This window comes from Egretta garzetta, unplaced genomic scaffold (genome assembly GCF_000687185.1).
Source record: "Egretta garzetta isolate BGI_Z169 unplaced genomic scaffold, ASM68718v1 scaffold293, whole genome shotgun sequence".
Lineage (NCBI taxonomy): Eukaryota > Metazoa > Chordata > Aves > Pelecaniformes > Ardeidae > Egretta > Egretta garzetta.
In genome coordinates, this window is record NW_009259318.1 from 151,967 (window position 1) to 165,159 (window position 13,193).

At 41.4% G+C, this 13,193-nt stretch overlaps 1 protein-coding gene across 1 annotated transcript in view; it reads right to left on the reverse strand.

The window, feature by feature from the left end:
* Positions 1-12,462, reverse strand: part of STYK1 (serine/threonine/tyrosine kinase 1) — a 17,449-nt gene extending 4,987 nt beyond the window's left edge. The window contains exons 1-5 of the mRNA XM_009636515.2: positions 12,418-12,462; positions 9,688-10,211; positions 2,046-2,150; positions 987-1,130; positions 1-20 (exon numbers count right to left, since the gene is read on the reverse strand). The exon at positions 1-20 is cut by the window's left edge and continues 250 nt beyond it. Coding sequence (XP_009634810.1) covers positions 1-20; positions 987-1,130; positions 2,046-2,112 — 231 coding nt within the window. The 5' untranslated portion in view covers positions 2,113-2,150; positions 9,688-10,211; positions 12,418-12,462. The remainder of the gene's footprint in view (positions 21-986; positions 1,131-2,045; positions 2,151-9,687; positions 10,212-12,417) is intronic.
* Between the last annotated feature and the right edge of the window lie 731 nt (positions 12,463-13,193).

Here is a 13,193-nt window from a genome sequence, read left to right on the forward strand (position 1 = left end):
CTGCTGATTCTTGTCATTCACTGATAAAAACAAATACGCATGATGCATAAAAGCAGACAGATGAATTCTTGTAGTAGGTGGCGATGCCCGTGCTTCTATCCTCTTTGATTTTTGCTCCATACAGTTTCAGAAATCAGGACAAAGGAACTATTATTGTATCTTACTTATCCTGTCACTTGAGGAGGTAAAGGAATTTATTTTCCACTCTATTTGATGAAAAGGCAGAATGAGCCTGGAGATCTCTACTATATTTAACTATGTAAACTTTCCAGATAAGACACATTTGTACTTGATTCCCAATGACTATTTTCTTTTATCACCAGTTACCAGTTGTTACGAAACTGACGTGCAGGGTGTTCCCACAAAGGCCCTATCTTTGTTCTTAGTTATTTCCCTTTATATAGGCTGAAGAGGCTTTTCCCTCTGCAATCCCCAAATCAGTTCAGAACTGTATTTTCATTTCCACCCAGCAACATGAGTTTGCAGTACCAACAAACCTCCCCCTTCTCCTTTACCAGTCCCTGTTCTATCTCCTGTTGTCCCCATAGAAAGTGGGAGAAAGCTTCTTGAAATTAAATTTTTTAAATGACAGTATGGAAAATGGATTAATTAGGTGTGATCTACATTAAGACAACTGTCGTTCATAATGACCCCAGTGAAACTCTTCTTGCAGTAGCATCTAGAAGGCAGTTACACAAACGCACTTTGCAGCTCTCAAGTGATGTCACCACAGTATGCTAATCAGCCTATATGGTATTATAGCTGTAGATTTTCTCAGATCCATCTATACTACAGATTCCACTATTCCTACTGCAAATGGGATAAATCAGGGTTGCCAGTTTTTCTAATGTTCACTGGATTGCTGAATACCATCAGGCTCTTCGTAAGTGCTATTGCCTAACAGCTCAAGCAGTGGGAAAACGGGATTGCCTTCTGGCCACTGAAACCAACACTCTTTTCCTCTGGTTGAAACTCATTTTGTTTACCTTGGTGTCCAGATGATGATGATTGCTCCTGCTTTGCTCGCAAGCCTCGACAGTGGAGCCAAAGGATCACAGTTAGCATGATGACAAAAAAACCCACAAGGAGAACTGGGACAACAATCACTTCAGTCTGATATTCACGCACAACTATCAGCAGAAAAAGAAAATGGGAAGCCAAGGAATAAGCAGCACTGCCTGATGCACGCTGGATCTGTATAACAAAGTAATAATAACCCATTTCAGCAACTTGCAACCCCAAAAGCATGTGTATCTATCCTCTGCTCCTTGGAATAGCAAATGAACACTGTTAGAGCTGCAACCCTATTTTTCAAAGGTGCTGAGTATCTAAACTGCATGAAACCACTGGGGCTCCCACACCTAAGGTCATTTATTTAGATGCCTTAATACAGAGGCTAGGCATTGTAGCCATGTGTAAGTATCATCCACCAGAGGAACAGAGCAAGTCCTGGCAGAGGGATAGGAGGGAAGTGGGAAGGGCTGGGTATTATTACTGTGCCATCACAAATACATGTGCAACTACAGGTTCAGACCCTTCCATTAAAATTCTAGGGAGCATTTTAAAGAAAACAGGGTATGGCCACCTGGTTTGGATTTGACCAGAAGACATTGCAATCAACAAGGATGTCACAGGTAACTAACTCACTCAGGTCCCCAGATTTGGAGGTGGTACTATTTTTGCGTAGGGCAATTTTCTTATTTTCTGAAACAAATTTCAGTTCCCAAAGATGACAGAAATCCATAAAATCAAAACCTCACAAGATTGGTCTTTAGGGAAGCACCAGGGAATCTTTAATAACAATATTATGTCTCAAAGTAGAAATACTATAAAATGACTAAAATTATATGAGATGAATCCCACCACAAAGGCTGCATCCCCTTAAAAGTTTCTACCCTCAGACACAATGCAGGGAGAGCTCAGTCAAATCCTTCTGTGTGAGCTGGGATGCAGGTGGAGGAGAGGAAAGGGCTTGGCCCACTTTTTAGCAAAGCTGGTCTTCCTGCTCAGCACGTAAAAGCTTAAAAGAAATCTGTGAATCTTACCACATAGCTTGTCATTGCTGTTGCATTCCAGTAGCATGCGTGTTAATCTTTTTACATCCCCTGCCATGTTCAATTACAGGCAAGTGGGTCTCCAACTTCTGTCTTCTGCACAGACACAAAGAATATTCACGAAATTTGTCAGGAGGAAGGATGATTTATGAAGCACCAAGTAAGCTGAATATGGAGCTTTCTACCCCTTATGATCAGTGGTTGTGTGAAGAAGCAGCACTGGGATTTCGGGGCTTAGAGAACAATACAGGATATCCACTATCAAATCCTATGAACGTTAGACTGTGTGACCAGAGTGCAGTGAAGATTAAGGTTGTTCTACAGCGCTTCACAAGCATTTGGGTAGGTATGCACAAAAATATCATAGTCATTAACTTAGTTATAGTTAAAGAATAGCTAACACACTTCTAGTTAACACAGGTCTTAGATTCCAGAATGGCTCAGCCTTTTATCTTCTGGTCCATAACAAATGAACAGATCAACAGCATGCATACAAAATGTCTGTCGTTCTTACTACAGAACCTGCCACAACTCGTATTACTGCTCCACAAAGAAGGAAAAACAGAAGTCTTGTCATTAGGGCTCTTAGGTACCGATTCCTTAGCACTGCCAGGTCTATAACTAACCTCAATCACAACATCTGGAACTCTTCTGCATCTGTAGTTGAAAATCCAGAGCCTGTGCAAGCACACACCTCTCCAGCTGTAATTTCAGTTAGCACTAGTCCAGTCCCTCAGCATGTGCAATCATAGACCTACAACACCTTCTGACTGTGTAAGTGCATTTGTTGTGTGTACAACCCTGCTCAGACAGGGCGACATTCACCAGTGTGTGCCAGTGTCCTCTGAGTTGCGCCAGGACTGCAGATCAGCTGCAGGCCTCCCAAAGCACATCCCTGATGTAGAATTTCAGCTCTTCTGCATTACAGATTACTGAGGACTGAAGTCATAAGATCGGAAAAGGCTCTGTGGTGCTGCACTGATTTACATCAGCAGAGGACCTGGACTACTACTTCTAAATTGCAAAAATTAATGCGGTGAATAGTGATGACTAACAGAAAGGCAAGGCATATACATTTAGCCACTGTTTCTTATAAACACTGCCAAAAATGTAAGACTTAACAGCTTCACAAACAGTATCATCTAGAATGTTTTACAGGCATTGGAAATTTTATTCTTTAAGTATTTACTTTATTTTCAGCTATGGGTTCGAGGCAATTAACCACAATGGCAAATGTTAAGAACAACATATAGCATTCTTATTGATACTAATATGGTTTTACGGAAGTTGGTGATGGATGAAATATTAAACAGAATTTGTTCTCATGCTTAAAATTAAGGGGTAAAATTATGCTTTAGCAGTTGCACAACAGAGGCAGCAGAAAGAGGCAAATGGACTCTATCTGCACTTTAAGATACCACAAAAAGTCTGTTTCATTTTTTATTTCCTTTGATTCTCAATATGTTAGCAAACTCACCTGTTTTCAGGGTGTGGCTATAACATGAATCCAATCAAAGGAGCAATAATACAGCTGTAACACCAAGCTTTTCAGGTACACTCTGAAAGCAAGCACACTATACCCTGGCTATAGCACATACAACACACTTACACACAAATACACAGGTATCACCAAAAGAGGAACAGTTCTAGCTTCTTTCACTCTTCACTCTTCTTTCACACAGATATGAAAGACACATATGAACAGACATGATGGCATCACGGGAAAGTAGACTTTAGGACCATTAGCCAGCAATCAGGTTATGTAATCTGAGTCATTAACAGTCCAAGCTCCATCTTAACACTAGCTAATGACTTAGCTTTGTACACATCCTCACTAGAAACGCATACTTACATCTAAACAATGTGCATGCACAGGCACATATAAGCACGCGCATACCAACTTGTACTTACACAGAAAGACGCTCATACAGTCGCAAAGATCCACAGAAAAAAGCTTTGACACAGAAACCATGTCTAGACTGGCCCCATCTGTAAAAAAGATTCCTACCTATTCCCTTATGGACCTCCCATCAGTGGGTGGCACCCAAGTTTTCTAACCATACTCAGGGCAGAACTATGGGATCCAGAAAGAAAAACACTGGCAGCCATTGGTGCTTTATTTGCACTGGCACACGCATTTGTTGCTGTTGCTTACGGAACCACACAGGTGTTACCACTGGAAAAGTTTGATTAGACACATCCATTGACACCCTAGGTGTCTATCCTCTTGCAAAACTCACGAAGTAGGAAAAGAAGTTGCACTTAATAAGATAATTCTGAAATACCCTTCAGTGCTACCTTCCAGGCTGAGACCAAATGAATTCTCATACTTAGCTCTTTCTGCAGCTTACTGGTCTAACACTAACATGATTGCAGTTCCTACATTTCTGTCCTCACAACAAGAGTGGTAACTCAGAAATCCACAGATACTACGTTATACACTTAATATTTTTTTTTGCAGTGTACCAGTAGGGGACACATGGAGATTATGAGGAACTAACATTTTCAATGTACAGGTGCATACTCAACACACAGCAGAACGCATACTGGCAGTGCTCAAGTACTTGTTTGATTACATGAAGACAGTTTTCCAGTATCAAGCCAGGATAAGGGGGACAAAAGTACCTTACAGGGTTCAAAACCTGTACCTCACTGGAATTCTGATTTTCCTCGTCTGTGTTATCTTGTACCAAGACCAGTGCTGTCTAGATTACAGGCACAGGAGAACATATCCTGTACTACTCCAATTTAGAATTTGCATTGGACAATTTGTGCAATTGCAAGTAAATGACAGCTTAGCTATTCCACTGGGTTTCTATTACTCTTTTACATACACTGAAATCCACTCACTGGAATTCATGACTCTTTATTGTTTACTTTCAAAACCATATTTGCTTCAACAGTCTTCTCTCTTTGCCTGGGCCTATATAATCTTTCAGATTATACTAATTTCCTCCTTTGGTTGAAACTAGTTATTTTTGTGGATTACACAAAACCTGGAATTTTCCTATTTTCCTTTTTCTCTTGGACATGCACCTTTTTTCATCAGGTCCTCCACTGGTGCAGAACATCAATGTGACTTAACACCTTATTTAAAAAAACTATTTGGCAGTGCAATAAAAAAATCAAACACGATAGGTACCGACCACAGTACCAGGCCACTCTTCCTTCAGAACGCCAAGGCTCAAGGTAAGGGTGGTATGCTCCTGCTCAGTTTTAGATGGCAAAGCCTTTCTAAAAGACACCTTCCCTTTGATAACAGTGACCAGAAAGCAAATGAGCTTTTCTAGGACAACAGATCTCAACCCAAGGGACTGAATGGGAGCAACAAGGGGCTGTGGAGGTCTCTGTAAATGAGTTTTGAAAAGGTACTTGTTCACCTGAGCAGAGCTGAGGGAGGGAACAGGGCTTTCACTAAACATACTTTGAGAGATGTGGGAGCTTCTGCTGAGGCAGAGGGAAATGAATACAAATCAACACAGATAGAGTGGCCTAGAGGGCAATGCTCAATGTATTATTAACAATGTTCAGATACTACACCATTCCAAGCAGACTGCAACAATGATGGCAGTCAAGCCTTTCTTTGACTAATACCTGAATCCAAAGTCCTATGTCCAAGCTAAATATACAGCAAAGACCGCGGTATTTAAAAAGAGCAGAAGTGACGTCCCTTAGACAATGAGAGATACATAGCAAAACCTCAGCAAGAGCTAACCTACAGTCAACAGCGTTTGCAAATAGCGACTAGCAGACTACTTGGCCAACTGCGCAAGGCGCAGCAGCTTCAGAGCCTGGTGACAGTGCCAGGTTAATTAACCACCATCTGCCCTACACAGACACTTACTGCTCCTCTGTGCATGTCTGCCAGCAGGATGAACACTGGAGAAAAAGGTGGTGTTTATTTTTCATCCATGTTTGTTTGCCAAGCTGATTTGCTGCCCTGGCAATTTAGACAAAGCACAGAGGGGCAACACAGGGACAGATGTGGGTGCTGCTTAAACTAGTTCAGGAAGCCCCAATACTGAATGTGAATATGGTTTTGTGAATGCAGCTGAGCTGAATTAAGTGATCATCAATGCCAAAAGACAGGAGTATCTCTTTTATCTCTGCTCTCTTCCACACCTTGTTTCGCTCCCAGCTGTGCAACTGATCACATGGCAAACTAATTCAAACCATTAAACCAGCAGGAAAAATTAACTTTGCTTTTGCCACAATAATTTCTTGCCATTGTAGTGAGTTCATCAAGCAATTCAACAAGTGTCAGCACAGGCTCGAGGAAGTGGCAGGAGCCCATATCCAGAAGCAGGAACACGGAAAATGTATGTCCCGCCACCCAGGGTGGTGAATGGCTAATTTGCTTAAAGCTGTACTGTGAAACCATTCCTTGTGTCAGCACAGATCCACAGGCACTGTGCACCAGCATGAGCCCTGCTATGATTTTTCCAGTCCCCTTCTCATTCATTCCCACATGTATACTGCCCCCTTAGCGCTAGCACAAGCATTCACACGGCAATGTGGTAAACTGTATCGGGAAGGTGATCTGCCCCTAAAACAATCAATCCTTTCTTGAATTTTATGGACTTAAATTTCTCATCAGGCGCAATTTATGCTATTTAAAGCACAAGGACATAAGAGTCAAGAAGCCTGAGTGACATTGTGGTGAAGACTGAAAAGAAAGAAATATAAAGTTTTACACATCCATGAAATATATGGGAACAGACAGCCTGAGAACTGCATGCACTGAAACTGTTTGCTGCTTGGTCCTGCCATGTTCAGGAAAATAAGATGATGTACATATTCGTGGTAAATACAGAGTTTTGGCAGTGAATATGTCTGACTGGGGAACTAACATCCGTTCCCATCATCAATACAAATGTGTAAATCCTTAAGTACTGATTAGCTAGTCTGTCTAAAGAAACAGCTAATTAAATTAATTAAACATGAAAAAAATAAAGGCTAAGATGCATCTGGATCTTCATTAGACCTTTTAAACTGTGCTGTGAGCTGATATGGAAGTCAATGTAGTTATTTCTCCAGACTTCTGGCCTGCATTAGCTGCACACCACTTTATTATAAAAATACCCTTACAGGTGTTTTTCATGCACTAATTGTGAGGACCAACTGTAATATGATTACAGGCACATAAAGAACAGCTCAGTAACTCACTTCAGTCCAGCATACTGCCTGACTGATAAAAGACAAAACAAATCCTTTAACCATGACGCCTTCTATTTAATTTCTTACAGTGGCACAACCATACTCTCAAGCCTTTCCAGTCACCACTTCTGTACTGCTTTTATTTTCCTCCTCTTCTATATGACGTTTGAACACGGCCACCAGTCAAGGCTTAGGCAACCATTACACACAAGCGCACTGCCCTGGCCATGTGGCTGAAAGGGAGGGGAACAATCAAGGAATTGCAGGAACCAAAATGGCAGTGAAACCATGATGTGTGGGCTCAGGACAGTCGAGCAGTTGTGGACACTGACTGTGAGAGAAGAGGGAGAAGAAAAGTACCATGGAAAAGCAAACAGTGAAACAGATATTTCTTCCCCTATAATGTCTGCAGTTTTACTAAAGCAGTGTCCAAAACAAATAAAAAGCAAGTCCAACAGGTTTTGAGCCTAACACCTTGATGCCATAAGCATATATTTCTGCAAAAAGCTATGTATTTGTTCAACTACATATCCTGCCTCTTCTGCCTTCAGAAGAGCTTAGTGACTATTTCCAACACCCTGGCAGATCATGACATCTTCATAAGGTTTCCCTTGCCCATCCAGTCATGTCACCTCTCACCATAAGGCATCCATGGGCTATCAAGCAGCATCTTCAGCTGTGTAGAATGGGAAATTCTGACCAGTCAACCCAGGTTACAACATACCAGAGCTGCCCCACTTCTGTCCTGAACAAGGATTACTGATAATATCCTGTGGCTTGCTGTACTGGCTGTAATAATGTCTCAGCTATAAAGATTTGGTACTCTAACTCACTTTTACAACAGCTGGTAACCGTAACACCCTATAAGAAAACAAAGTGTTTCAAAAAATCACTTACAGTGACTAAGATTTTCTCTTGGTCCACAATTAGAAGCAAAACCTGAACATCAAACCTAGGCTAGCTGCTAGTGAAGCATATTAAAGGAGTGAAAGAAAATTAGGCTGACCACTTCTGAACAGCTACACCATGGAGAAAACAGCAAATAATGAAGTCCATGCTGCTATTTCAGCAGGTGAATTACTTAGGGCAAACTTGGCTCCTTTGCAAGGGAGCAGAAAAAATAGGCAAAGTCAGCAGTCGCTACTGCATTGAGAAATATGAGTCAGGAGGACTCTGCACTGCTGTGCTTTTATGCTAACAAGGTTAGTCCAAACTGGCACTATATCAGTAGAGATATGCAAGTTCTCATGGTGCTACGTTTTGCTTGAACTTAGACCATCTCACAAAAATTAATTTATTTGTGCAGTGTGAGGAAGTCTGAGTACTGAAGTGTGAAATGGTACAGAAACTGAATGGCGATTAAGGCAAAACCATTTTTTTCTAATGCAGACATGGCCTACTATAGTTTCTGAAAAATTAACGTATATCTTGATTGCACTCCCCCTGAATTAAGGCCACAAAAAGTTATTCCTCACAGGTAATCTGCAAAATAAAAGTTAAAATAATAAAAAAAAGTGAGGAACACATTGACCTGAAGCCCTCAGTAAGCAGGCTGTCTAGAGGCCAAACTATTAACAGCACACCCTTACCTATGACTTCCTTTTGTTTAGTCAAAATCACACACTACTTTTGAAAATGTCTCTTTCATTTCTGTCTCTTTCTTACTGACTGAACTCTGATTTTGGTGGTAGCTGCCAGTACTAAGCCTGTATCAAACCCTAGCACAAACTCAATACAGATATTCTGAGAAACTGTGACAGCAAAAGCTGTGACAGAACATAAAAGGAATGAAGAATTTTTCAAAGGACAATGCACACATGTAGCTCCTGTTGTAAAAACCACTGTGTCATAAGAATACTGCATGATATTATATTGCTGCATAATGGCTTAAGAAATGGAATATGAATCTGCTTTCATAAATGCACAGCCACAAGGAAACTGAGCTGTGTGCACAGCTTCAGCTTCACTATTTCCCAACTTTTGGATGTTTCTTAGTGTATTTAACATAGATTTTGTTTATAATTTAATCAGCAGCTCATGCACACACACACCCAGAGATACATGCAAACAGGCAAACACATAGAAAAATCTAGGTATCTGCACCACATTGGATTAGAGTTAGCTTCCTGCATCGTTTCAGAGAACTGAGACTAATTTTATATGAAACATATTTCCTTTGTTATTTTCTTTCTGTTTAAAACGTGCCTAGAAGTTATTTGGTTTAAATCAACCTGTGTGTAGAGGTATCTCTCTTTTTTTTTTCTCAAACCCCATACCATTATGATCACAGAAATTTATTACTGTAACTTCAATACATGCAGTAAGTAAATGCACAGATGTATATACCTATAAACACAGACGTATAGACTTTACGGTACAGCTATATCCTACTTCAGGTCATATTTATGTTAAGAGAAGTCTCTGAAAAATTAAACATCCATTAGCTAATCTTCCAGCAGTGTTTTCTCTCACTTACCTGAATTACACCACTTCTCTTGCCCTGCGGTAGTCTTTTCCTGAAGTTCACCTGCTGCCAGTTCCCAGTTTGTCTGAGGCCACTCCTGATAATGCTGATGGTTACTTTGTGTGATTGTAATTCTTATGACTAAGTTCCTCCTCACTGATTTTCCTACCCCAGACCTGCCCAGCTTCAATTCTCCTCAGTGGTCTCCCCAGGGAGATCGCGTGAGTGTGCATCCAACACACGAGCTGACACGTCGGCACACACTTGTAAAACGGGTCTGCCTGGCTTCCACACACTAGGTGCTCACCTGCAGATGACAGAGACAGGCAAAGCAAAGAGTCCTTGAGCGGAGACCTGGAGCATAATTCAAAAGGCAGGCAACCACAGATCAAGAGGGATAGGCTAACGTAACAAATAGAAATCATACACCTCAGATTACAGGTTCACGTTTAGGAAAAACGGGTTCTTGAACAGAAAATCTGTACAAAACCCCTAAGACTTCAGACACTGAAAGCGCTTTCTATCAGGAACACAATCTGCAAATGAAGAAAGAGAGAAAGGATTAATAACACCAAAACATACTACAACAGACAGCAGCAACGCAGGCTTTTTTCAAGTTCTGCCTTGCTCAGTCATATCCCCCATGCTCAGGCTGTCCATGCATTCTGCCAGCATTTTCCAGCCCTGCAGTCAGCTTTCTCCTGCCCTTCCCTCCCACCAGTCCAGCCTGGAGCTCCCACACAGCCCTGGCAACAACCCTCACTTACAAACCCCCTTCAAAATCCATCCTGAGCTCCCCAGACAGACCGGATAATGTTCTTGAACTTGCCCTGTGACTTTTTCCTGCTATGACGGGCTTGGGGTCACTGTTGAGGTCTGCTGGTGCCCTCAGTCCTCATCTGCTGTGTGATGCACCTCAATTCCTCAGCATTTTAGTTCTGGGGATTTTCTTCACACCCAACCTGTGTATGCGACTCCCAGCTGCTGGCCTGCAGGCTCCCTCCATTAGCTCAAAGATTTCCCTCTCCTATCACTGAAAAATCTTGTGTTAAGAGTTTCATATTCCTGACTCCTGGTTATATGAGTCTCTACGAGATTATTTGCTTTCCCACTTCATACAAGTGAGAGGCAGTTGTGTTACAAGAGGAAATAACATGAGACTTATTGAAAGACAAAGTTCATTTCACAGTCAACAATACAACACAGGTGGCTTTGGGAAGAGGTAGAAGATGATATGATCTCTGCCAACTGTGAGCAAAATTTACCTACTCCTGTTAACACTTTGGTGCTGCACATATTAATTTGTTGTGGGAAAATTTTAACTGAGGTAGAGGCAACAGCTTTAGATACTGAAACAGAATAGTTGATTTATCCGTAAGAGAGACTGCATATAAATATACTTGTACACCAGTACATCCTAAACTTCTCTCTGGGATTATTCTTTCAGCTGGCATTTACTGTCCATGTGTGCAAAATGGTGAAAACCATGAGTAGTTTTCTTCATTGCTTGATCTCTCTACAGAAGTGGGCAAAATAGTATTAGTGAAATAGCTCTGTGATGTGGACTTTCATCCCCTGAGAAACCAGGAGACATATTCTAGACTGAAAATTTTCCTGAGTTAGAAAGATTACTACAGCTACAGAGTGTAAACTCAGATTCTGGCTGCAACTTTCCTCTTATTCTGGTACCAACTTGCATCGACTCTCTGCAGTACCTTCTCCATGAAGGAGATCTGTCCTATACCCCTTTCCTCGTTAAAAAGTGCCTAAAACACAAAGGACAGATCTTCATTTAAATGAGTTCTTTACTGAAATGTGTTACTTCCCACAGGCACCTTCCCCAAAGGGCAGCTGGGGGAACCTATTCAGATTCCTGTTTAAAAATATTACAATTGGCAATCTTCTTCCTTGTGCTCTTTCTTTCACAGTTTCTACAGCCCCCAACTGTAGAAGACTGGGAAAGGCAAAGGGTTAATATTCAAGATATGCACATGCAAAAGCAGCAACCTCTGCTGCTTTTAGTTTGCCTGGTCAATCTTTCTGCTGTGCTCCCAGTCGGACTGGTTGGAGAAGATATTTTAATGGTTCGGGCCTCAGAGTATCTAATCTTCCTCACTGATCGACAAGCCCCTCCCACCGTTTAGTTAAGGGACAGCAGTCATTTATTGTCACGTTTTGTCCTGTGAAAACCAAACTTCTGCAGTAAGTCTTGTATTGTTTGCACATCCACAAAGAAAACACTAACTCTTTAAATGCCTCTGTCCGTTTCCCTGTTTTTTTTCTTAAGCAAGTATGATTAGGCACACAGGCTGGCAGGCTTATTAACAAAAACGTCCTCTTTATCTCCAAGACAGCTACAGCACACATAGCAACCATCCAAACCACACAGCAGCTGCTCAGTGGCCTCAAGATGTGTTGCTGGGACTAAGCAGCACTACAACCACAAACCATTCAGCCCTTGTCACATGTGCTGAGACTGTTAACAAGGGTGCTAATTTTGCAGTTGCATCCAGAAGGTATGCATGCTCCAAATAAATGCTGCTGGACCAGAAAAAGTAAGCTTCAGATTAAGGGATTCCCTTCTCAAACTTTGTTGTGGTATTCACTTTTTCTGCAGTAACTTAGAGGCCTCTGACTTGCTTTCACATCCTAACGTAAGATTTAAAACTGTGGCTTATAGCTGATAGACTGTGGCTGATCTTTTGGTCAACCTAAGCCCACAGAGGTTGGAAGGCTCAGTACCTGTTCTTTTGTTTCTGCAAGGCAGCCATTCATCCCCAAATGGGGTAAGAATCAGAACAGATGATCTAGAAGGAAAAATTCCCACCGTTATTCCAAGTCTCTGTTCTGCCTTGTGAGCTTTGCTGCTCAAGATGGCAGGTCTTCTGACTTGACAACAATTCATTTGCCTATTTAATATTTAGATTTTTCTTGAAAACAGTAGTGCTAGTGTGATTTTCAGTTCATCCCTGCAGTTTTTGTTATTCGAAATTTCCAAAGGAACCAAGTCGAGGAGGGGGTAGCATTATATGAAAAGAAATAAAGAAAAAAAAAAGATATTCTCCTTATACAAATGAAATGACTGAAGTATTATGCATCAATCCTCTTCAGCCAGCTGAAGGTCCGGTAATTTGCTAGCACTTCCTCTATTCAGGGCACATCTACTAATGGTCTTTCCCCCTCACTTTCCTGCCAAATTAGACCTTATCATTCCCAACTCTTTTCTTAAATCTAAATGGAAATTTCATTTGCACAGTTCCATGCAGTCACTGGCCTGGTCATCCCTCCCTTCTCAAACCAGATGCCCAGGAAAGATCCTGAAGGTTGCTGCAAGTTAGATGCTGCAAGTAGGCCACAGTACAGTTTTCCTCTTTGGGTTCTTTGGCAGATTTTCCAGGCCCACAAACTGGGCTCAAACTCAACACAGCTTGAAAAACTAAGTTAAGGGCATAGTTGCCCTGGTTCTCTCTACAGTTAATACAAGGTCATAGGCAGTTCCGTAAAGCAATTCAAGCACT